This window comes from Notamacropus eugenii, chromosome 1 (genome assembly GCF_028372415.1).
Source record: "Notamacropus eugenii isolate mMacEug1 chromosome 1, mMacEug1.pri_v2, whole genome shotgun sequence".
NCBI lineage: Eukaryota > Metazoa > Chordata > Mammalia > Diprotodontia > Macropodidae > Notamacropus > Notamacropus eugenii.
The window spans coordinates 471876365-471903464 of NC_092872.1; the positions used below are offsets into that span (position 1 = coordinate 471876365).

Consider the following 27100-nt stretch of genomic DNA (forward strand, 5'->3'; position numbering starts at 1 on the left):
AGAGGAAGAAATTAAAAATATATCCAACCATGTGAAAAAATGCTCTAAATCACTTTTGATCAGAGAGATGCAAATTAAAACAACTCTGAGGTACCATATCACACCTATCAGATTGGCAATCATGACAGAATATGAAAAGTGATCAATGTTGGAGAGGATGTGGGAGAGTTCATTGTTGGTGGAGCTGTGAGCTCATCCAACCATTCTGGAGAGCAATTTGGAACTATGCCCAAAGGGCTACCAAAATGTGCATACCCTTTGACCCAGCAATATCGTTTCTGGGACTATATTCCCAAGAGATCAAAAAAATGGGAAAGGGTCTGACATGTACAAAAATAATTATGGCAGAACTCTTTGTAGTGACCAAGAACTGGAAATCAAGGGGATACCCATCAATTGGGGAATGGCTGAATAAATTATAATATATGAATGTAATGGAATACTATTGTGCTATAAGAAATGATGAACAAGAACACTTCAGAGCGGCCTGGAAAGACTCATATGATCTAATGCTGAGTGAAAGGAGCAGAACTAGGAGAACTTTGTGCACAGCAATGACCACAGTGAGTGACAGTTTTTTTCTGGTAGACTTGGATCTTCATAGCAATGCAAGGACTCAAAAAAATTGCCAATGCCCTTCTAAAGCAAAATGCCTTCCACATCCAAAGAAAGAACTACGGAATTCAATCACAGAAGGTAATGTGTGTGTTTAATGTTTTGGTTTGTTATATGATTTCTCCCATTTATTTTAGTTCTTATACACAGCATGATTATAGTGAAAATGTATTCAATAGGAATGTATGTGTAGATCCTATATAGAATTGTATGCCGTCTCAGGGAGTGAATGGGGTGGTGAGGGGTAAGGAAGGGGAAAAAGTCTAAGTTTTATGTTAGTGATTGTAGAATACTAAAAATAAAAAACATTAATATAAAAAGACCTGTAAAAATACAAAAAAATAAAATAGCTTTGCTGATAAAGGTCTCATTCCTCAAAAATAGAGAGAACTGAATCAAATTTGTAAAAATAAGAAACATTCCCCAATTGATAAATGATCAAAAAATATGACCAATTTTCAAATAAATTAATCAAAGCTTTCTATAGTCATATGAAAAAATACTCTGACTGACTATTGATGAGAGAAATGCAAATTAAGACAATTCTGACTATTTCATTTCTATCAGATTGGCTAATCAGACAATGAGGTAAGTGACAAATGTTGGAGAGGATGTGGAAAAAATGAGACATTAATGCAGTAGGTTTAGAGTTTTGAATTGATTTAAAAATTCTGTAGAGTAATTTGGATCATGCCTAAAGGTGTTTATAACTATGCATACCCTTTGAACCTAACAATATCACTATTAGATTTGTATCCCAAAGAGATAAAAACAAAAAGTAAAAGGAACTACACATAAAAAACATTGAAAGTAGATATTTTTTGAGGGTAAAGAATTAGAGGTTGAGGGGATGCCACATCAGTTGAGAAATGGCTGAAAAAAATTATCATATTTGATTATGATGGAATACTATTGTATTATAAGAAATGATGAGCTGAATTCTCTCAGAAAAACCTGGAAAGATTGCATAGACTGATGCAAAATGAAATGTACTGTGTGCAAAGCAACAGTAATATTGTAAGTTGATCAACTTTGAGTAACTTAGCCATTCTTAGCAATACAATAATCCATGACAAGTCTGAAGACCTTATGATAAAAAATACTATCCATACCCAGAGAAAGAACTGATGGTGTCTGAATATAGACTGATTTGAGTTCCAAATTTTCTCCCCATCTATCCCCTCTCCCACCGTGAGACACCATGCATACTGATTACCCCTTCCCCAATCTGCCCGCCCTTCTATCACACCCTTTACTTACCTTATCCCCATCTTCTTTCTTTTCTTGTAGGACAAGTTGCCTTTATTTCTTATTTCTTCTCTACCCAGTTGCCTTTATTTCTTATTTCCCAGTTGCATGCAAAAACAATTCTCAACATTTGTTCCTAAAACTTTGAGTTCCAACTTCTTTCCCTTCCTCCCTCCCCACCCATCCTCACTGAGAAGGCAAACAATTCAATATAGGCTATACATGTGTACTTATCCAAAAGATTTCCATAATAGTCATGTTGTGAAAGACTAACTGTATTTCCTTCCATCCTGTCCTGCGCCCCATTAATTCTATTCTCATTTTTGACCTTGTCTCTCCCCAAAAGTGTTTACTTCTAATTACTCCCACCTCCCATTTGCCCTCCCTTCTATCATCCCATCCCACACCCCACTTATTCCCTTCTCTCCTACTTTCCTATAGTATAAGACAGATTTTCATACCAAATTGAGTGTGCATGTTATTCCCTCCTTAAGGCAAATGTGAGGGGAGTAAGTTTCACTTTTTCCCTCTCACCTCCCCGCTTTTTCCTGCCATTGAAAAAGCTTTTTCTTGCCTCTTTTATGAGAAATAATTTGCCTCACTCCATTTCTCCCTTTCTCCTTCTAATATATACCTCTCTCACCCTTAATTTTTTTTCAAGATATCATCTCTTCCTACTCAACTCACTCTGTGCCCTTCCAGCTACCCAAATACTGAGAAAAGTAGCAAGAATTACAAATATTATCTTTCAATATAGGAATGTAAATAGGTCCACTTTAGTAAGTCCCTTATGATTTCTCTTTCCTGTTTACCTTTTTATGATTATCTTGATTTCTGTGTTGGAAAGTGAAATCTACTTAGCTTTGTTCTTTTCATCAAGAATGCTGGAAAGTCTTCTATTTCATTGAATGACCGTTTTTTCCCCCAAAGCAATATACTCTATTTTGCTGGGTAGGTGATTCTTGGTTTTCATCCTAGTTCCCTTGACTTTTACATCTCCTTTTCCATCTGTCCAATTGTTCATTTGAAGGAGTTATTTTCTACAGTTAGGTTTTGTACTTCCTTTTCCATTTATCCAAGTGTCCTTTTCATCCTTCTGCCATTTATTTTTCATATTTTTAAAGTCATTTATCAGTTTTTCTTCTATTTCTCTAATTTGGGTTTTAAAATTCTTCCTGAACTCTTCCAAGAAGGCTTTTTGTGCTTCAGACCAGTTCGTATTCCTTTCTGAAGTTTCAAATGGGTGTACAGTCTCAATGCTGACTTCTTTAGTATTTGTGTTTTGGCCCTTGTCCCCATAGAGATTCTATGGTCTTTTCTGCTTTGCTTCTTACTCATGCTGATAATGATAACCTTTTTCCTGGCCTTCTTTGCATCTGGGGCACAGGGGGCACAGTTCTTGTGCCTTGCCCTTGAAGCTTTGTGTGTTGTAGTCTCTGGTTCTTTCAGGCAGAAGCTAAAATGCTGTAGCTTACCTGGTGCTGACCTGGTGTTGGAAAGCAGAGACCAGGTGAGGTCTTTTTGTGTTTCCCCACAGTTACCCTGGAGCTAGCATTTCAAGTGTGTGGGAGGGGCAATCTGGCCACAGGAGGTCTCCTCTGCTGAGCTAGAGCATAGACAAGCTCAGTTGTGGGTTGTCCCATCTGTGCTAGTGTCTTCCTAATTCCCCTGTTGTGCTGGGACATGTGTGGGGTCCTGGTATTGGTGGTTGCTGGCTTCACCTCCTGGGGACTCAGGATCTTCTGCCTGGTTGCGACGTGGGGCTATCTGGGACAGCTCTGATCCTGCACTCTTCCCCTTCAGCCACAACAAGAGGGACCCTCCTTAGTAATCTTTCTAACCTCATAGGCTAAGAGACTGTTTATCCCTTCTGCTGCTCCCACTGTTCCATGTTTTATCCTAGGGAGATATTCTCTGGGTTGGTCAAGATCAACAAGGGGAGAGCAATTACTTGCTCTCCAAATAATCACTCCACCATCTTGACTCCAGGAAATGGATAGCACTCTATATCCTTTTCAAGGTTTTCCATTCTATTCCAAATGAGTCAAGCAGTGGGCACTCTGGCCCATCTAAAGGACCAGAGAGATGTCATCATCATCATCACCATCACAATAATAATATCAATGTCTATCATTTACATAGCACCAACTGCGTACCAGGTATTATGCTAAGCCCTTTGCAAATACTATCTCATTTAATTCTTACAACAGCCATGGGATGTAGGTGCTATCATTGTAACATGGACAAACTTGAAGCCTTCCCAGAAAGATGATAGGTGAAGAAAGGATGTCTATTATCAACAGAGTTTTTTGATACTGTATTAGAAATAATAGGTATAATAATAAGAGAAGACAAAGAAATTGAAGCAATGAAATAGGCAATGAGGAAACAAACTGAATGCAGATCAAAGCATATTTTTAACTTCAATTTTCTTGGAGATTTTTTGTATGTAAGTTCTTGTTTTTGCAACTTGACTAATATGGAAATATGTTTTGAATTACTTCACATGTACAATTGACATACGATTGCTTGTCTTCTCAAGGAAGAGAAAATGGTAGGAGGGAAGAAGAGAATTTGGAACTCAAAAATTAAAAAAAAGTTAAAAAATTTTACATGCAACTGGGAATTTAGTGAAATTAATAAGAAATAGATTTTTAAAAAGTCTATCTCTGGAATACATCATGTAGACCTAATTATAAACCTAACAATTTGAGCAGGGACACTACACTAGGAGGAGGCAGTATTTGACCTGAACTCTGAAGGAAGGTATGGATATTAAAAAGCAAAAGTGAAGAACTAATTCCTTTGTGGCATGAAAGATTAACTGTGCAAATGCACAGAAGTGGGAGCTGGAATGATAAGTTAAGGGCATTGCAATAAGATTGATTTGTCTGGAAGGTAAACTCTTTAAAGTGTAGTGATATGAAATAATCATATAAAAGCAAGCTTAGGGTCAGAATGCAAAAACTTTAAACATCAAGACGAAGAGTTTGTACTTTATCCTACAAACTATATTGAGTCAATGAAAGGTTATTGAGTAATAAAACTTGCCTCTTTTTTAGGATTATTTTTGATAATTAAGAAAGATACCTAGTATAGTAGAGAGAACTGAATCTAGAAGTGTAGCAATGAATGAATGAAAGAAAGTAAAAGCTTACTCTCTACAAAGCACTATGCCAAATACTGGGGATTCTTGTAGATGAGAAAGATAGTCCCTACTTTAAGGAGTTCACATTTTAATGGGGGCAAAATAAATACAGGAGGCTTCAGTTGAAAGTAAGACAGAAAGGCTTTGTGAGTTAAATAATAAGACAGTAGATGGTGAGTTCTTTAATGTCACTACCATTGGTAAAAGCTATTTGTTCATTATGGTGAAGCAATTGAAAGAGAGGTGATGAATAGATGAACTAGGCTGATGGCCATGGGAATGAATAGAATGAAATAAATGTTAAGAGCTTTTTTTTGACCCTGTCCCTCCTCAAATGTGTTTACTTCACATTACCCTCTCCTCCCATTTGTTCTCTCTTCTATCATCCTCCCAAGCCCTCTTATGCCCTTTCCCCTACTTTTCTGTAGTGGAAGACAGATTTTTCATACCAAATTAAGTGTGCATGTTATTCCCTTGGAAGCCAAATATGATGAGAATAAAATTCACTCTTTCTCTCTCACCTTCCCTCTCTTTCCTTTCACTCAAGTAGTTTTTAGTGCCTCTTTTATATGAGAGGTAATTTATCCCATTCTATTTTTCCCAATATATTAATCTTTCACCTATTAATATTGTTTTTTTTTCAGATATTATCCCTTTATATTCAACTCACCCTGTGTCCTTTGTCTACGTCTATATAATTCCTTCCAATACCCTAACACTGAGAAAAGTCTTAGGAGTCACAAATATTATCTTCTCATGTAGTAATGTAAATAGTTCAACTTTAATAAGTCCCTTATGATTTCTCTTTCTTGTTTACCTTTTCATGCTTCTCTTGATTCCTGTATCTGAAAATCAAGTTCTCTATTCAGCTCTGATCTTTTCACCAAGACTTCCTGAAAGCTTTCTATTTTGTTGAATGACCATTTCCCCCCCATGAAGTACTATACTCATCTTTACTGGCTATGTGATTCTTGGTTTTTTAATGTTTATTTATTTATTTTTATTTTTCAACATTCATTTCCACAAAATTTTGAGTTCCAAATTTTCTCCCCATCTCTTCCCATCCCCCACCCCAAAACACAGTGCATTCTGATTAGTCCTTACTCCAATCTGTCCTCCTTTCTATCACACCCCTCCCTTTCCTTATCCCCATCTTCTCATTTTTCTTGTAGGGCAAGATAGATTTCTGTACTCCATTAGCTGTATTTATTATCCAGTTGCATGCAAAAACAGTTCTCAACATTTATTCCTAAAATTTGAGTTCAAACTTCTTTCCCTTCTTCTCTCTTCACCCACCCCCACTAAGAAGGCAGGAAATTAAATATAGGCTATATATGTGTAGCTATGTGAAAGGTTTCCATAATGTCTATCCTGCCCCCCATTTATTCTATTATCTTTTGATCTTGTCCCTCCTCAAATGTGTTTACTTATAGTTGCTCAGTCCTTCCATTTGCCCTCCCTTCTATTATCTCTGACTCTGCTTATCGTCTTCTCCCCTACTTTCCTATAGGGTAAGATAGATTTTCATATCAAATTGAAGGTGTATGTTATTCCCTCCTTAAGCCCAATGTGATGAGAGTAAGCCCCATATTTTCCCTTCTCACATCCCCCTATCCCCCTTTTCCCATCCATTGAAAAAGCTTTCTCTTGCCTCTTTTATGAGAGATAATTTGCCTCATTTCATTTCTCCCTTTCTCCTCTCAATATATTCCTCTCTCAACCCTTAATTTTAATTTTTTAGATACCAACGCTTCCTTTTCAGCTCACCCTGTGTGCTCTCTCTCTCTCTCTCTCTCTCTCTCTCTCTCTCTCTCTCTGTTAGTGTGTGTATAATCCCTCCAATTACTCAAATGCTGAGAAAAGTTTCGAGAGTTACAAATATTTTTCCATGTAGGAATGTAAACAGTTAAATTTTAGTAAGTCCCTTGTGATTTACCTTTCCTCTTTACCTTTCCATGCTTCTCTTCATTCTTGTATTTGGAAGTCAAATTTTTTTATTCAGCTCTGGTCTCTTCATCAAGAATGCTTGAAAGTCCTCTCTTTTCAGGAATGACCATTTTTTCCCCTGAAGTACTATACTCAGTTTTGCTTAGTAGATTACTCTTGGTTTTAACCCTAGTTCCTTTGACTTCTGGGTTATCATATTCCAAACCCTTTGATCCCTTAATTTACAAGTGGCTACATTTTGTGTTATCCTGAACATATTTCTACAATATTCGAATTGCTTTTTTCTGGCTGCTTGCAATATTTTCCCCTTGACCTAGGAACTCTGGAATTTGGCTGCAGTATCCCTAAGAGTTTTCTTTTTGGGATCTCTTTCAGGAGGTGATCAGTGAATTCTTTCAATATTTATTTTACCTCCTGGTTCTAGAATATCAGGGAAGTTTTCTTTGATAATTTCATGAAAGATGATGTCTAGTATCTTTTATTGATCATGTCTTTCAGATGAACTCATAATTTCTGAATTGTCTCTCCTGCAACTATTTTCCAAGTCTGTTGTTTTTCCAATGAGATATTTCACATTGTCTTCTATGTTTTCATTTTTTTGATTTTGTTCTGTAATTTCTAGGTTTCTCATAAAGTCATTAGCTTCCATGTGCTCCACTCTAATTTTTAAAGAACTATTTTCTTTAGTTAGCTTTTGAACCCCCTTTCCTGTTTGGATAATCTTCTTTTTTAAAGCATTCTTCTCCACATTGGCTTTTTTGGGTGTCTTTTTGCCAGTTGATTTAGTCTTTTTAAAGGTGCTATTTTCTTCAGCATTTATTTTTGGATATCCTTTAGCAAGCTGGTGACTCACTTTTCATAATTTTCCTACAACATTCTCATTTCTCTCCCCAATTTTTCCTCCATTTCTCTTACTTGATTTTCAGAATTCTTTTTGAGCTCCTCCATGGCCTGAGACCATTGCATTTTTTTGGAGGTTTTGGATGAAGAAGCCTTGACTTTTAGTTCTTCCTCTAATGGTATGCATTGTTCTCCCTCATCCAAAAGGATGGAAGAAAATACCTCTTCACTAAGAAAGTAACCTTCTACAGTCTTATTTTTTCCTTCTCTGGGGCATTTCCCCAGCCAGTTACTTGACTTCTGAGTCCTTTGTGAAGAGGAGGGTTTACTCTGGGGGCCTGTAAGTTCTCAGTTCCTCCAAGATGACAAAGTCAAGGGAGAGAAGTTTACTCCTCTCCTGGCTTGTGCTCTTATCTGTGAGCAACCAGTAGCACTTTATTGTGCCCAATATCTGCCAGTAGGGTTCCCTCATTACAGCCTCTGCCAGCTCCTTCGCCAGTGCACCTCCTCACCCTAGGGCCACCATTTAAGACTGAGATTCAGAGGAGCTGCTCAATTCCCCCAGGGTCTTTAGGCAGAGACCTCCAATAATGGAAGCCTGGACTACTGGTCCTGGCAAGACCAGATCACATTCCCTTCTCATCCAGGTTAGAGAGCTTTCTTACTGGCCTTTGCAGTTTTCTTTGGCGTTTGTGGGTTGAGCAATCTGGGAGCCACAGGCGCTGCTGGGGATTTCTCCCCCTGAGCCCTTCTCCAGTTCTGTTCCTGCTGGTGCTGTGCCCCCAAGGTTGATCTGGGCTCTGCAGACTGCACTCTGCCAGGAACCTGGTGTGATAGACCTTTCCTTCCAGCCTTCCAGGTTGTCTTGGGCTGGAAATCTCTTTCACTCTGTCGTTTTGTTGCTTCTGGGGCTCTAGAATTTGTGTGGAGTCATTTTTACAGGTATTTTATGGGCAATTAGGGAGAGCTCCTACAGGTCTGTCCTTCTACTCCACCATCTTGGCTCTGCCCTTCAATTCTTGGTTTTAATCCTAGCTTCTTTCATTTCTGGAATACCATATTCCAAGCACTTTGATCCCTCAATATAGAAGCTGCGAGATCTTGTGTTATCCTGATTCTGTTTCCACAGTACTGGAATCTTTTCCTTCTGGCTGCTCGCTATATTTTCTCCTTGACCTGGGAGCTCTAGAATTTGGCTATTATATTACTAGGAGTTTTCCTTTTAGAATCTCTTTCAGGAGGTGATTGGTAGATTCTTTCAATGTCTGTTTTACCCTCTGTTTCTAAAATATCAGGGCAGTTTTCCTTGATAATTTCTTGAAAGATGATGTCTAGGTTCTTTTTTTTATCATGGCTTTCAGGTAGTCCAATAATTATTAAATTTTTCTCCTGTATCTATTTATCAGGTCAGTTGTTTTTTCCAATGAAATATTTCACATTGTCTGCTATTTTTTCACTCCTTTGGTATTGTTTTATAATTTCTTAAGTTTTCATAAAGTCATTAACTTCCATCTGCTCCATTTTATTCTTTGAGGAATTATTTCCTTCACTGAACTTTTGGACCTCCTTTTCCAATACGGCCAATTCTGCTTCTAAGCTATTCTCTTCAGTGGCTTTTTGGATCTCTTTTGTAATTTGGATTTGTCTATTTTTTAAGGTTTTTTCTCTTCAGCATTTTTGGGTCCCCTTTAGCAAGCAGTTCACTCTCATTTCATGATTTTTTTTACATCACTGTCATTTCTCTTCCATATCTTTGCCCTATGTCTCTTATTTGATTTTAACTATCCTCTTTCATCTCTTCTATGCCCTCAGACCAATTTATATTTTTTCTTGGAAGATTTATTTGGATGTAGCAGTTTGACTTTGATATCTTCTTCTCTTTGCATATTTTTTTCTTCCCTGTCTCCAAAGTAAGAATCTGTAGTCTGATTTTTACCCCATTTGTTCATTTCCCCTGTCACTTACTTGACTTTAGATCTCATATTTAAGGTCTTTCTCTGCTTCAGCTATTCCATCCCCCCAATCTGTGAACCTAGATCTCCATAAATATCCCCAGCTGTGTAGCATCCAAAATACATCTTGACAGGTGTTTAATAAATCTTTATTGAATGATTAAAGAAAGGAAATAAATATAAAAAAATTATGGAAAGAAAAAATCAAGTAGAGTAATAGGATGAATAAGAGGAAGAGTAATATGAAAGAGAAGAAAGAAAGAAGATGAAAGGCAGAAAGCTAAGCATCAGTGTGATATATTGATTTCAAGACTTAGTGGTGTGCAGTATGAGAGGTCTGTCTCTATGGGTAGAGGGTTTGGGGGATAGGATAGAAAGATAATACCAGGAAAGAAAGAATAAGATAATGCATCATAGACAAGGAGTTATTCATATACCCTCAAGGAACATAAATTGGATTGTAAACACATGAGAATCTGCATCTCTTGACTAAACTGCATTACATGGTATGATAAAAATACTGTTTGTTGTATCTTTGAAAGTCTCAAACTCAACTTTATCCTTGAAAAGAAAGTAGTAGAGAGAGGTCCTAATTAGAATGCATATAAGAACTACATCTTATTTTAAATGTGGATTTATTTATTTCTTTGGATGAAACTAAAATCCTGGAACAGCAGCAAGAATCAAAAATAAAGTTGATTTCATTTAATACAACCCTAGGTCAACCATTTCCAAGGAAAACTGATTCTGTCAAGCACTCTTCAAAACAATATAATGTCCCCTTTTGTAAGAGCTATGGAGTCCTTAACTCCCAATAATTGCACAATGTGTTAAGATTTAGCTGGTTCTTTTTTTCCCCTCCACTTCCATGTTGAAAAGTTCTCCCACCACCAAACAACCAGACACCCATTTCAAGTCTGAAAGTTATTCACATCAAGTTTCATGGAGTCTTCTTTCAAAAGAAATATAATTTTCAAATTATAACTCTGTAATGTCTCTTTTCACTCCAACTGGCTTCTCTGCCAAGAGCTTAGTCCAAAATTTCAATTCCTTCTCCTTTAGCTTCTTGCCTGTCTTCATGGTGATGTTGATTTGAAGATACTCTTCATTCTGATTGTATACAGGCCACTTTAGCAAGCCTTCACCATTGGGGTCTCTGAAAAGGTAACAAAATTGTTTTTAAATCTATTAATCATTTAAAAGATGATGGTCATGGTTTCAAAAAAGAGGTATGAGGTGAAGAACTCACTCATTAGTTACAGAAAGCCAGATTCCCTAGGATTGGGGCATTATTGTTTTTACTTTCTCAATTGAACTTCAAATTTTCATATTATGAAATATTTGTTCTGGTCATAAAACAAAAAATTCATTAGTAGAATAGATTCAAATTAGTTGAATAGAATTCTAAACAACACACAATACCTGAGCATTTGATAAACTCAAGAACATAAATCCATAAATTACTTGGGGGCATATTCCATGTTTGACAGTGGAAAAGGTATGTGAGAGAAAATTGATTCCTCTCTCAACTTCAAGCTCAATTAATACGAATAAAAATCTGAGCAGAGTTAATGAAATGTTAATGTGTGAAAAGTGTGCTAATACCTTGTAATCTGTTTCAAAAAGTTGAATACTCTCTCTAATTGAATTGTAAGAGGCACCCATTGACTGTGCAGAAATTAGTAGGGCTTCTTAGGTACCTTAAAAGTCTGAGTTCTTAGCTCTTCAGTCCCACAAAAAGGAATCTAACACTTAGAAGGCAATGGAGGCAGAGACAGTATTTTTTTTCTCCTTTGCCACCTCTGACTAATAAAACTGCTTGTTTAGAAAAACAGACTTCATCTAGTAGTTGTAAAAATCACTTTACAAAATTTTGAGGACAGTTTGAGGGAGATTGAGATGTAAACATTCACTCAAGGCTGGAAACAACATGAAACAGCAGAATCTCTGGCAAGAGAGAGACAGAGAGAGACGCACATGTTTTTTAGCTCACATATGTGTCCTCTGTCTATACATACTCCTATCTGATCTAATAGTCAGAAAGTTCCTATGAGTTGCAAGTATCCTCTTCCCATGTAGGAATGTGATCAGCTTAATTTTACTAAGTCCTTTGTGATTTTGATTTTTACTCTTCTCTTGAATCTTGTATTTGAAAGCCAACTTTTCTATTCAGTTCTAGTCTTTTTGACAAGAATGCTTGACAATCCTCTATTTCATTGAATATTCATTTTTTTCCTCTGAAGGATTATACTCAGCTTTACTGAGTAAGTGATTCTTGGTTGTAATCCTAGTTCTTTTATCTTCCAGAACATCATGTTCCAAATTCACCAGTCCTTTGATGTAGAAGCTGTTACATCTTGTGTTATCCTGACTGTGAGTCTATGGTATTTGAATTGTTTCTTTTTGGTTGCTTGCAATATTTCCTCCTTCACCTGGGAACTCTGCAATTTGACTATAATAGTCCTGGCAGTTTTCATTTTGGCATCTCTTTCAGGAGGAGATGGTTAGATAATTTCAATTTCCACTTTACTCTCTGATTTTGGAATACCAGGAGAGTTTTTCTTGATAATTTCTTGAAAGATGATGTTAAAGCTTTTTACTTTGATCATGGCTTTTCAGATCATGTTTAAATTATCTTTCCTGGATCTATTTTCAAGGAAAGTTGTTTTTCCAATGAGCCATTTTGCATTGTTTTCTATTTTTTCATTCTTTTGGTTTGGATTTATCATTTCCTAACTTCTCATAAACTCACTAGCATCCATTTGCTCAATTCCAATTTTTAAGGAATTATTTTCTTCATCAAGCTTCTAGACTTCCTTTTCATTTGGCCAGTTCTGCTTTTTCTTTTTTTTTTTTTTTTTTTTTTATTATTAAATTTATTTATTTAACTTTTAACATTCATTTTCACAAAATTTTGGGTTACAAATTTTCTCCCCTTTTAACCCCTCCCCCCCCAAACACCAAGCATTCTAATTGCCCCTATGACCAATCTGCTCTCTCTTCTATCATCCCTCTCTGCCCTTGTCTCCATCTTCTCTTTTGTCCTGTAGGGGCAGATAGCTTTCTATACCCCTTTACCTGTTTTTCTTATTTCCTAGTGGCAAGAACATTACTCGACAGTTGATCCTAACACTCTGAGTTCCAACTTCTCTTCCTCCCTCCCTCCCCACCCCTTCCCTTTGGAAGGCAAGCAATTCAATATAGGCCATATCTGTGTAGTTTTGCAAATGACTTCCATAATAGTTGTGTTGTATAGGACTTACTATATTTCCCTCCATCCTATCCTGTCCCCCATTACTTCTATTCTCTTTTGATCCTATCCCTCCCCATGAGTGTCGACCTCGAATTGCACTCTCCTCCTCATGCCCTGCCTTCTATCATCCCCCCCACCCTGCTTGTCCCCTTATCCCCCACTTTCCTGTATTGTGAGATAGGTTTTCCTACCAAAATGAGTGTGCCCTTTATTCTTTTCTTTAGTGGAATGTGATGAGAGTAGACTTCATGTTTTTCTCTCACCTCCCCTCTTTATCCCTCCACTAATGAGTCTTTTGATTGCCTCTTTTATGAGAGATAATTTGCCCCATTCAATTTCTCCCTTTCTCTTCCCAATATATTTCTCTCTCACTGCTTGATTTCATTTTGTTTTAAAGATATGATCCCAACCTATTCAATTCACTCTGTGCACTCTGTCTCTATGTATGTGAGCGTGTGTGCATGTGTAATCCCACCCAGTACCCAGATACTGAAATGTTTCAAGAGTTACAAATATTGTCTTTCCATGTAGGAATGTAAACAGTTCAGCTTTAGTAAGTCCCTTATGACTTCACTTTGCTGTTCACCTTTTCATGGTTCTCTTCATTCTTGTGTTTGAAAGTCAAATTTTCTTTTCAGCTCTGGTCTTTTCATCAAGAATACTTGAAAATCCTCTATTTCATTGAAAGACCATTTTTTCCCCTGAAGTATTATAGTCAGTTTTGCTGGGTAGGTGATTCTTGGTTTTAGTCCTAGTTCCTTTGACTTCTGGAATATACTGTTCCATGCCCTTCGATCCCTTAATGTAGAGGCTGCTAGATCTTGTGTTATCCTGATTGTATTTCCACAATACTTGAATTGTTTCTTTCTAGCTGCCTGCAGTATTTTCTCCTTGACCTGGGAACTCTGGAATTTGGCCACAATGTTCCTAGGAGTTTCTCTTTTTGGATCTCTTTCAGGCGGTGTTCTGTGGATTCCTTGAATATTTATTTTGCCCTCTGGTTCTAGAATCTCAGGGCAGTTTTCCTTGATAATTTCATGAAGGATGATGTCTAGGCTCTTCTTTTGATCATGGCTTTCAGGTAGTCCCATAATTTTTAAATTGTCTCTCCTGGATCTATTTTCCAGGTCTGTTGTTTTTCCAATGAGATATTTCACATTATCTTCCATTTTTCCATTCTTCTCTCTTTGTTCTGTGATTTCTTGGTTTTGCATAAAGTCATTAGCCTCCATCTGTGCCATTCTAATTTTGAAAGAACTATTTTCTTCAGTGAGCTTTTGAATCTCCTTTTCCATTTGGCTAATTCTGCTTTTGAAAGCATTCTTCTCCTCATTGGCTTTTTGAACCTCTTTTGCCAATTGAGTTAGGCTAGTTTTTAAGGTGTTAATTTCTTCAACATTTTTTTGGGTCTCCCTTAGCAGGGAGCTGATCTGCTGTTCATGCTTTGACTTCATGTCTCTCATTTCTCTTCCCAGCTTTTCCTCCACCTCTCTAACTTGATTTTCAAAATTCTTTTTGAGCTCTTCCATGGCCTGAGCCCATTGGGTGGGCTGGGACACAGAAGCCTTGATTTCTGTGTCTTTGCCTGATGGTAAGCATTGTTCTTCCTCATCAGAAAGGAAGGGAGGAAATGCCTGTTCGCCAAGAAAGTAACCTTCTATAGTCTTATTTCTTTTCCCTTTTCTGGGCATTTTCCCAGCCAGTGACTTGACCTCTGAATATTTTCCTCACACCCACCTCACCTCCTGATCCTCCCAGCCCGTGTTTGTGGTCTGAGATTCAAATGCTGCTTCCAGCCTCAGGGCTTTTGGCGGGGGCAGGGCTGCTATTCAGTATGAGATTATGATCTGGTGCTGAGATCGGGGCAGGGCCACCTCTCAGGCTCAGTTCCCTCAGGGGGTTTATGCGCAGACCTTTCGCAATAGATTCAGATTCAGGCTCCCGCCCGCTTGGGGAGCCCCTGTCTGCAGCCGCCTCTCAGCTTCTACCTCCCGGGGGGGGGGGCCTGAATTATGGGGGCACCCCACTCCCCTCTCGACCCGCCAAAGAGACTCTCCACCCACCCCTGTCACCTGTGGGTGGAGGGACTTGTGCGGCCGCTGGAGATCCCGTCCCTGAAGCCTGCTCGGATCTGTTTCTCTCGGTGCCGCAGCCGTGGCCACAGCAGGTCTGGGCTGGGCTTTGTGTCTGCAGCGCGACGGACCTTTTGCGAGAGGTTTGCAGATCCCTCTGTGGGTGGAGGGACCCGTGTGGCCGCTGGAGATCCTGTCTGTGAAGCCTGCTCGGATCTTTTCCTCTCGGTGCCGCGGCCGCGGCAGGGCTGCACTCAGCTCCCAGTCCCGGCGCCCAGTCCGCAGCGCGAAGGACCCCCCGGCGAGAGGTTTGCAGGTCTCTCTGGAACAGAAATCTCCCTCGCTCCAATGTTCTGTGACCTCTGGGTGCGGAATTCGCCGTGAGTTACTTCCCTGTAGCCATTCTATGGGTTGTGGGTTCAGAGCTATGTGTATGTGCGTCTTTCTACTCCGCCATCTTGGCTCCCAGTTCTGCTTTTTCAGGTGTGGACTTTTTGGAACTATTTCCATTTGTTCTAGTCTACACTTAAAGTGTTATATTCTTGAGCACTTTTTTCTGTCTACTTTACTAAGCTGTTGACTCATTATTCATGATTTCCTTGCATCCTTCTCATTTCTTTTCCCAATTTTTTCTCTACCTCTCTTTCTTGATTTTCAAAATATTTTTTGAACTCTTCCATGACCTGAGATCAATTTATATATTTCTTGGAGGCTTTGGATAAAGTATCTTTGACTTTGTTATCTTCTGAGTGAATGCTTTCACCTTCCTTGTCTCCATAGAAACTTTCTATGGTCACAGTTTTTTCTGTTGTTTCTTATTTACCCTGCCTATTAGTTGACTTTTAACTCTTGTTAAGGTAGAGTTCTTTAGCCCTGCGAAAGTAGGGCTCTGCTTCCAGGGTGGAGGATGCCTTGTCCCAAGTTCAGTGATTTTGTACAGCTGTTTTCAGAAATACTTCTAAGGACCTGTAAGTTCTCAGTTCTTCCAAGGTGGTATGATCTAAGGAGAGTTATTGCGGCCTTTGAATAACCATAAGCACTCTTTTCTACCCTGGAACTACAACAACTGTCCCTGTTCCACATTACCCACAAGATCAGGCTATGCTAGTGCTCTTTCTGCTCTGGGATTGCCGCCCAAGACTACAACCTGCATCTGAGCATGGGTAAAACAACTGAGTCCTGCCTCATTGCTAGCAAAAAGACCCTTGTGACTAGTTGTTCTACCTCTTTACCATCTATCTGAAAACTCTGGAAGGAGTTCCTGCAACTGCTTATTCTGTGACTCCCAAGGCCTGAACTTATTTTGTTGGGGCCAGGCCTCTGTGTTGGTGAGGTCTGTGGTGGACTGTGCTCCTCTCTCATCCAGGTCCAACAGAGATTTCCTGCTGAAATTCTAAGTTTTTGGCTTCTTTGAGCTATGAAGTATGGAAACCACCATTGCTGACACTGATTCAGTCACACTGGGGCCTGCTTTCAGTTTATTGAGGCCCTGTTTCCACTGGCATAACCTGAGCTGGAATGTATTCTTCTCTCAATCTGGTGCAACAGACCTGTCATATGCGCCTTCCCAGTTGTCTTTGGCTGGAAAATGTCTTCGCTCCATCTTTTTGTGGGTTCTACTGCTATAGAATTTGTTTAGAATCATTATACAAAGGTGTTTGGATTGTGTTGGGGGAGAGCTCAGATAAGTCCCTATGCCATCTTGGCTCCACCTCTTGATAGTCAAGTTATATTGGGAAATAATGTAAACATATAAAGTTTTGCTATTATGCAATAGAGAAGTCATCAAATAATGCAGTTCTCAAAAGAAACTATTAACCACTAGGAAAGAGTGCTCCAAATTACTCAAAGGAGAAACATATGTTATAAAAAAACACCTTAAGGTTTCACATATTACTGAATGTATTTGCAGAGGTGACAAAGGACAACAGAGTAAACAATAAATTGGTTATGAAAAGACAGGCACAGTTATGATGCCCAAATTGAAGAACTAGAAATTGGTTATCCAATATGGAAGCTAATTTATAGTTAGAAAAGCAGAGAAAATGTCCATACCCTTTGACCCAGATAGCTCATTGCCAAGTATATACTCCAAAGAAGTCAATGATAAATTATAAACGCACCCGTATACAACAAAATATTTAGAGCAAACTTTTTTGTAGAAGTAAAGAAGTAGAAATAAAGTAGACAATCATGAAATGGGACTGGCTACATGTGTTATATAAGATGGAAGATCATTGCATTAGAAGATATAAGAAATATGAATACATAGAAACATGGGAAGACTAATATGAATTGATATAAACTTAACAGAACCAGGAAAACCATATATACAATGATGACAACAAGAATGCCTCAAAATTGTAATGAACAAACTTGACCCCAAACAAGAAATATGAAAAGTTGCCTCCTTCTGAAGTATGGGATGATGTATATAGAAGTTTGTGTATGTCAAACTTATTTGATGTGTAAATTAGATCTCATGAATTTTCTACTCCAATACACATGCAAACTTGGAAATATACACATGCACACACTTTTAAAAAATTTTTTTCATTAAGCTAGGAGAATTTCTAGGACAGGAAGAGTGGAGGAATATATAACAGAAATGTAGGTGAAGGGAGAAAGAAAATATATTGGTAAGATTTTGGGAAGAAATTTTCCCTTCTTCTCTGTTACTAGTCTTACCCATTCCGAGCAAAGTTGGCCCAATATTTCATCATTGTCTTGCTAAGTTGCTTCTCCTCTTCTGAGGAACTCTCTGAAAATAAGAGCAGAAGATAGAATGCAATTAGGTGTTAGGGATCAATACCCATTATTCTTCATTTTCCCCCATCACTTTACCATCACACCATGCTTCCTTCAGGAAGTTCTTCTCTTCATTAACTTTTTCTACTTCACCCAGTGCCCACCATAAGAAATGCTCTGATTTTATCCATGAAACTTAAAAGAGGTTTTGATTTCCATTTATTTCCATTTACCGATTATCAAAAGATGATAAAGGAATTTAATACCCAGTCACAGTATTGCAAATACTAGCAAATTTTTTGGAAGGATGATGACAATATCTGATAAATATCGTGAGATTTTACAGGTTGTGGGAAGATCCATCTAGTTAAATCCCTTTGGTTTGCAGATTGGCAAGCTGAGGGCCAGACTTAAGTGACCTGTACAAGATCATACAAGTATAAGTAGCAAAGGTGGGATTTGGCTGCAGGTTCTCAAACCCCAAGTCCATGGTTCTCATTATGCCAAAATCCAAGTTTGCATCTAAAATCTGAGTGTCTTTAGTACTAACATTCTACCTGAAGATCCTTGCTGCTATTAGCAATGGAAAAAGCAAAGAAAAAGGAAAAATGGGCTCAAATTTCTTTCTGAATTTTCAAGAAGTCCAATGAAGGGAACTAGAAACTGCAAAAGTTGAATAGAAAAATGGGAAAAATGGAGAGGCCTGAATTCTGTGATAGAAAGAGGCATAATCATAGGGCTATAGCATGAACCTCCAAAACACCAATGAATTATCTGATTTTGAAGCTCAAAGACTCTTCCAAAGTGTGGCAACATGTGATCTCCTAACATTATTACCAAGGGGAGCTATATGGTTCATTGGATAGAGCACCGGGTCTCTGGTTAGGAAGACTTGTCTTCTTAAGTTAAAATCTGGCCTCAGATACTTAGTAACGATACGATAAGAATATAACTCATTAATGATGTAGAGAGGAACAAGAGTTCTTCATCTCTAATTCCTCATCTATAAAATGGCCTGAAGAAGGAAGTGGCAAACCACTCTAGTATCTTTGCCACGAAAATCCCAAATGGGATCACAAAGAGTTGGACATGACTGAAACAACTGAACTGAATCTCATTAGTAATGTATTTTAAAGAAAGGCAATCATCAAAAGGAATCAAGGACCTGGAGCAGAGTTGTCTGGAATACTCATGGCTTTCTGCCTATAGAAATCACTCAGATTATTCCATATTTCACAATACATTCTACATGGATATACAATGTAAATATTAAAAAGTTCATATAATAAAAATTAGAAGATAAGCAATTCATATACCTTTCATACCTATAGATACAAGATGTATCCTTAACCAAATAGTGAATAGAAGTAATTACCAAAAATAAAATTGATCATTTTGATTATATGAAACTGAAATGCTCCTGCACTGAAAGAATTAAGGTGTCTAAAAAAACAATGGAAATGATTAAATGGAGAAAAAATATTTTTATTTAATTTTTCTTTTAAGTACTTATTATTAAAGATATATAACTAACAAATTAAATATATGTATATGTTGTGTATGTATATGTATGAATACATGTATATATACATGCATATATGCATACATACATGCTTACCTATGTGTGTGTACATTCCTCAACACATAAGTGGTCAAAGAATATGAACAACCATTTTTCAGATGAAGAATTGTAAAATTTTTATAGCTACGTATGCGAATGCTTCAAATCACAACTATTCAGAGAGACATAAATCAAAACAACCCTGAGATCTCATACCCTGCAATTGGTAAAGGTAACAAAGAATGCAATTATCAATGTTAGAGGATGATAGGCATACTGTACATTGTTAAAGGAGCTGTCAATTGGTTAAAAAAAACAAAACTAGAATGCAATTTGGCATTATGCAAATAAAATTACTAAAGTGTCCATTCCCTTTGACCCAGAGACTCCATTATAGGGAATATACACCAAGGAAACCATGAACAAGAATAAAATCACCATAAATACCAAAACATTCATAGAAGCATATTTGAGTGATACTAAAGAAATGGAAATAATAAAAATGACCATCAACTAGAAAACAGCTAAAAAAATGTGGTACATTAATGTAATGGGATACTACACTGCTATAAGAATTGATGAATCTGATTAATACATAGAAGCATGAAAAGACCTACATGAGTTAGGATCTACATTAATTTAGGTGTTCCACAAAACCCAATATGCAACATGGCTAAAACAAAGTAAACGGGGGGAGGAGCCAAGATGGCGGAGTGGAAAGACACACATATGCTAGCTCCGAACCCACAGCCCATAAAATACATGTAAAGAAGAACTCCCAACAAATTCTAGAGAAGCAGAAGACACAGAACAACGGAGCAGATGAGATTTCTGTTCCAGAGAGACCTGAAAACCTTACTCGAAAGATCCATCGTGCATCAGACCCAGAGTGGAACCAAGCCCTGCCTTGGCTGTGCAGCACAGAGAGGAACAGATCCCAGCAGGCTTCAGGGACAAAATCTCCAGTGGCCACTCAGGTCCCTCCACCCACAGGTGACAAGGGTCGGTGAGAGAGTCTTTTTGAGTGGCTGACAGGGGAGTGGGGTGTCCCTGTGGCTCAGGCCATGAGCCTCGGGAGGCAGTGGCAGGGGTGGCAGAGGACAGGGGCTCCCCAAGCAGGCAGGAGCTTGGATTCATTGTTGAAGGTCTCCCCATAAACCCCCTGAGGGAACTGAGCCCCGTGTGGTAGCCCTGCCCCCACTTGAGCACCTGAACTTAATCTCACACTAAATAGCAGCCCTGCCCCCACCCAAAGCCCTGAGGCTGGGAAGCAGCATTTGAATGTCAGACCCCAAGCTCTGGCTGGGCAGATCGGGAGGCGAGGTGGGGGTGGAAAGAAAATTCATAAGTCAAGTCACTGTCTGGGAAAACGCCCAGAAAAGGGAAAAAAATGACCATAGAAGGTTACTTTCTTGGTGAACAGATATTTCCTCCCTTCTTTTCTGATGAGGAAGAACAATGCTTACCATCAGGGAAAGACACAGAAGTCAAGGCTTCTGTATCCCAAACGTCCAGAATAAATATACCATGGGCTCAGCCCATGGAAGAGCTCAAAAAAGATTTTGAAAATCAAGTTAGAGAGGTGGAGGAAAAACTGGGAAGAGAAATGAGAGAGATGAAAGAAAAGCATGAAAAGCAGGTCAGCACCTTACTAAAAAAGACCCCCAAAAATGCGGAAGAAAATAACACCTTGAAAAATAGGTTAATTCAATTGGCAAAAGAGGTTCAAAAAGCCAATGAGCAGAAGAATGCTTTCAAAAGCAGAATTAGCCAAATGGAAAAGGAGGTTCAAAAGCTCACTGAAGAAAATAGTTCTTTCAAAATTAGAATGGAACAGATGGAGGCTAATGACATTATGAGAAACTAAGAAATCACAAAACAAAGCCAAAAGAATAAAAAAAATGGAAGATAATGTGAAATATCTCATTGGAAAAACAACTGACCTGGAAAATAGATACAGGAGAGACAATTTAAAAATTATGGGACTATCTGAAAGCCATGATCAAAAAAAGAGCCTCGACATCATCTTTCATGAAATTATCAAGGAAAACTGCCCTGAGATTCTAGAACCAGAGGGCAAAATAAGTATTCAAGGAATCCACCAATCACCTCCTGAAAGAGATCCAAAAAGAGAAACTCCTAGGAACATTGTGGCCAAATTCCAGAATTCCCTGGTCAAGGAGAAAATATTGCAAGCAGCTAGAAAGAAACAATTCAAGTATTGTGGAAATACAATCAGGATAACACAAGATCTAGCAGCTTCTACATTAAGGGATCGAAGGGCGTGGAATATGATACTCCAGAAGTCAAAGGAACTAGGACTTAAACCAAGAATAACCTACCCAGCAAAACTGAGTATAATACTTCAGGGGAAAAAAATGGTCTTTCAACAAAATTGGGGACTTTCAAGCATTCTTGATGAAAAGATCAGAGCTGAAAAGAAAATTTCACTTTCAAACACAAGAATGAAGAGAAGCATGAAAAGGTAAACAGCAAAGAGAAGTCATAAGGGACTCACTAAAGTTGAACTGTTTACATTCTTATATGGAAAGAAAATATTTGTAACTCTTGAAACTTTTCATTATCTGGGTAGTGGATAGGAGTACACACACACACACACACACACACACACACATACACACAGAGAGACAGAGAGCACAGAGTGAATTGAATAGGATGGGATCATATCTTAAAGAAATGAAATTAAGGGGTGAGAAAGAAATATATTGGGAGGAGAAAGGGAGAAATGGAATGGGGAAAATTATCTCTCATAAAAGAGGCAAGCAAAAGACTTTATAGTGGAGGGAAAAAGAAAGGAGGTGAGACAAATACATGAAGTTTACTCTCATCACATTCTACTAAAGGAAGGAATAAAATGCACACTCATTTTGGTATGAAAACATATCTTACAATACAGGAAACTGTGGGAGAAAGGGATAAGCAGGGTGGGGGGGATGATGGAAGGGAGGGTATGGGGAGGAGGGAGCAATTTGAGGTCGACACTCATGGGGAGGGACAGGATCCAAAGAGAGAATAGAAGTAATGGGGGGCAAGATAGGATGGAGGGAAATATAGTTAGTCTTACATAACACAACTACTATGGAAGTCATTTGCAAAACTACACAGATATGGCCTATGTTGAATTGCTTGCCTTCCAAAGGGAATGGGTGGGGAGGGAGGGATGAAGAGAAGTTGGAACTCAAAGTATTAGGAACAACTGTCAAGTACTGTTCTTGCCACTAGGAAATAAGAAATACAGGGTATAGAAAGTTATCTGGCCTTACAGGACAAAAGAGAAGATGGCGACAAGGGAAGGGAGGGATGATAGAAGAGAGGGCAGATTGGTGATAGGGGCAATTAGAATGCTTGGTGTTTTGGCGTGGGTGGAGCGGACAAATGGGAAGAAAATTTGGAACCCAAAATTTTGTGAAAATGAATGTTAAAAGTTAAATAAACAAAAAAATCTCAAAAAAATAAATAAAACAAAGTAAACAGAAAGAACAGCCACTCTAAAAATATCAAAATTGAAGAAGACAAAATTCAAGAAAAATTCAAAAGAAGAACTATGAGAAGGAATTCCTAATCTCCTTTATAGAAGAGGGAGGCTCACAGGTTCTGTATTTTGTACACACTTCTGGACTTTTTCAATGTATTGTGCTAAGCATTCTGCTTTTTTATTTTTTAAATGCTATTTGTTATATAGAATAGTTTTCCAAGAGGGGAACAATCAGGAACATTGGGGAAAAATATTATGATGTTGAAAAAATGACATGAAAAATTTATTTTTAAAAAATGCACACAGAATTCTAGATTCTCTGAACTGGAAGGGGCCTCAGATAGCCACTAGCCCAATTTATGCTGAACAAGAATAACCTTTCCAAGTCCCCTAACCAATGGTCATATAGCTTTGACTTGAATAGTTGAGTAGTGGGGAAGTCTGATCTTAATTGAAAGAACAAGAATGATTTTGAACAGTTGAAATATTTCTTTACATCAAATCAAAATCCACCTTTATGTAACTTTTTCTGAGCCTTAGTTTTACCTAATAAGACCAAATCTAATCCCAAATGGCAATTTTTCATATACTTGAAGATAGCTACCTATCATGACCATGCATTCTTGGCTTCATGCTAAATCTCCCCAGCTTCTTCATCTATGTTTATTCAGCATGGTCTCCAAGTTCCTCTCCAATTTAGGTACTCTTCCTTTAGTCACTATCACAAGTCCTCCAGATATGATCTAACCAGAACTTAGTATACCTTCTGTGACCTTCCTAAATATTAAACTGCTGTTAATGCACCCTACCATCACTTCCTATGGTAAAAAAGGAATCCTTACTCAGTTTTGAAAACTTGTTTTTATGTTATGGGATGGAAATCAAATGAAGACTGATCTAGTTCTAGCTCTGTCACCAATCTTAACCAAATCACTTCGCCTGTGTGGGCCTGTTTCCTCATGTGTAAATTGAGTATACTAAAATAACATCCTTTCTACACCACAGGCTGTTACGATTATCAAAAGAGATAATGGAGAGGAAGATTCTTTGTTAAGTTAAAAGGGCCATCCAAGGGTTAATAATTAACTTGCAGAAATGAATAGTTGGTGATATTGTTTATGAAGCTTTTGTAATAAGCAAAGATTCATTACCCATTAGAAATGGAGCTCCAAAGATAAAGAAAATGTCATCCCCATGGTCTGCCTTCACTGTCATTGGTTTCAGGTTTCCCCAAAAGCTTGGTCGATGCTGAAATTGGTACATGTAGGTAGGTGCACCTGAAGCTGAAAGTTAAGAAAATGGTGGAAAATTTGGAATTTTAAGTCTCTTACCATTGATGGAACTCCTTATAGAACTCTTAAAAAATAATAAAAAAAACTTCTGCTCTGGGACATTCAGATATTTTAAATAATGAGAGACTGTACGTCTTGGGCACAATACCTAGATTTACTAACAGATGCATGTAGAAGGATATTTCACAGTATTTGCTTTCTCTAAAGTTGTTATTCATATGTAAGGTAATTCAGTAAGTTATGCTCTTCTTCCTTCATTACAGAATCTTAGTGATAGCTAGGATATTCAAGGTCATCTTGTACAGTGTCATATGGGTCTCCTCAATATAGGTCATCAAATCTCTGCTTGATAAAGGCAGATCATTCTAGATCTCCAGGTACCAAGTATAATCATGGTGCTGTCCCCAGTGTCACCTGCTCTCAAACTATTGCTATATGTATGTATATATATAGTTATATATTTATATACTTATATAGTTATATATAGTTTTACATATAGTTATATATAATTATATATGCTTATATATAATTATATATAGTTATAAATAATTTTATATATATATATATATATAGTTATCTATTCTGCCTTTGGGTAGAATGAGTTAGCATCATTGGTTAATAAAAGGAAGGACCAGGTCTAACTGTATCACTATCCTCCTATTTGGTGTCCTTTGGAACTCACCTCTATGAAATTGAGCCACTATTATAGATGGAATGCCAAACATCAAGTCTCCCATCATGTCCAGAAAGAGGCTTTTCTTTTTGACAGGATCTTCTGTAACTCCAAGATACTCCTCAGTTACCAGAGGAGTAAGGTCTTTGGGGATTTTCTGAATGGATCATGAATGAAAAGTGATTGGTCATTCACTCAAAGTTTCCATTTTGTCATTCATACATATACTATTTCATTGTCTTTATACCCTATAAAAGATTGGCCCAAGCAACATCTTTTCTTGATGACATTGTAAATTCATTCTAGCCAATCCTCAGCATAAATATTTGAAAACTTGCTGTAAATTGTTTGCCAATCATCCATTTATAACATTACTTGTTAAGGTTAACTGCCCACTAAAATATTGTTTCATTTAATATAATGTATTTATGGAATCATTATGATCTTTCTCAGTTGTTCAATCATGTCCAATTTTTTCATGACCTCATTTGGTATCCTCTTGGCAAAGATACTGAAGTGGTTTACCCTATCCTTCTCCAGCTCATTTCACAAAGAAGGAAAATGAAGCATTCATACTTAAGTGCCTTGCCCAGGGTCACACAATTAGTATCTTAGGGCAGATTTGAACTCATGTTTTGTAGATGCCAGGCCCTGTACTCTATGCAATGTGCCCCTGGGTTAACCCTGGAACCATTAGAGTTCAGTAGAAAATCTGTGTTCATATCCTTGTTCTAAAATTGAACAACTGCTCAGAGGGAAATAATTTTGCTTCTCCGGGGCTCAAGTTCCCCTTTTTTTGCAATGAAGCTATTGATGTACTTTGCTTCTAGGACCACTGATTTCTAACATTCTGCAATCTAAAATCCCCTTCACACCCACTCATCTACCAATTTATATAGTAAATTTCTCCTCAGCTCTTGCTCTCTTACAAAAAGTGGGTAGGAACTCCACAATAAAGCTGTTGCTGTCTCTTGGTCCAGTTTGTCACCTGATAGAGGATATCTCAACATCTGCAAAATAAATAAACAAAAAATCAAATATTTAATAAAATAAAATTAAAAATTTAATATTATTTTAGTTGTTTTTCTAAATTTCATGTCAAGACAATTTTTAGTATTCATTTTTACAAATTTTGAGTTCTCATTTTTCCCCTATCCCTCCCTTCCTCCCCTCTGCCTAAGTTGGTAGGCTATTTTATATAGGTTATACACGTGATACTGTGTAAAATATACTTCCATAATAGCTACCGTCTTGAAAAAATAACAGATTAAAAGGAAATAAAAAACCATGAAAAATCATGAAGTAAATGAAAAAAATATGCTTCAATCTGCATTTAGATTTTTAAAACCTGAGGTCAGGTTTTTTTTGTTTTTTTTTTTAATCTGGAGGTGGATTGCATTTCCTACCCGAGTCCTTTGGATCGTTGTTACTGAGAAGAACTGAGTCATGCATGGTTGGTCATCACACAGTATTGTTGATACTGTGTACAATGTTTTACTGGTTTTTCTCGTTTCACTTTGCATCTGCTTGTACAAATTTTTCCACCTTTTTTCTGACATCTGGCTATTCATCATTTCTAATCACACAATAATAACCCATTGCATTCTCATGCCACAGCTTGTTCAGCCTTTCTCCAATTGATGGGCATCCCCTCAATTTCCAATATTTTGTCACCACAAAAGGAGCCACTAAAAACATATTTGCAATGTAGACCCTTTCCTCTTTCTTGTGATCTCTTTGGGATACAGACCTAGTGGTGGTATTGTGGGATCAAACTGTATGCACAGTTTAGTTGTCTTTTGGATATAGCGCCAAACTGTTTTCCAGAACTGCTGGAACAGTTCACATCTCTACCAACAATGCATCAGTGTCCCAATTTTCCTACATATGCTCCAATATTTATTATTTTATTTTTTGTCATATTGTCTAATCTGATAGATGTGATAGGTACTTTAGAGTTGTTTTAATTTGCACTTCTCTAATAAAAAAATTATTTAGAGCCTTTTTCATATGCCTAAAAATATCTTTGATTTCTTCATCTGAAAACTGTCTTTTCATATCTTTTGAGCATTTATCAATTGGGGAAAAATCTGCATCGTTACAAATTTCCCTCCGGTCTCTATATGTTTGAAAGATGACGTCTTTATCAGAGACACTTGCTCCAAAGATTGTTTCTCAACTTTCTTCTTTCCTTCAAATCTTGGTGGTTTTGTTTTTGTTTGTGCAAATGTTTTTAATTAAATACAATCTAAATT

The 27100-nt window shown here is 37.6% G+C and overlaps 1 protein-coding gene across 8 annotated transcripts in view; it reads right to left on the reverse strand.

Annotated features, from left to right (window-relative positions):
- Positions 1 to 10368: 10368 nt before the first annotated feature.
- The window catches only part of LOC140519351 (liver carboxylesterase 1-like), a 74295-nt gene continuing 57563 nt past the window's right edge, over positions 10369 to 27100 (reverse strand). For all 8 annotated transcript variants that reach the window (XM_072632265.1, XM_072632264.1, XM_072632262.1 and 5 more), the window contains 5 exons: positions 25775 to 25855; positions 24855 to 25002; positions 24032 to 24163; positions 17764 to 17836; positions 10369 to 10906 (listed from right to left, as the gene is read on the reverse strand). In XM_072632265.1, coding sequence (XP_072488366.1) covers positions 10729 to 10906; positions 17764 to 17836; positions 24032 to 24163; positions 24855 to 25002; positions 25775 to 25855 — 612 coding nt within the window. In that variant the 3' untranslated portion in view covers positions 10369 to 10728. The remainder of the gene's footprint in view (positions 10907 to 17763; positions 17837 to 24031; positions 24164 to 24854; positions 25003 to 25774; positions 25856 to 27100) is intronic.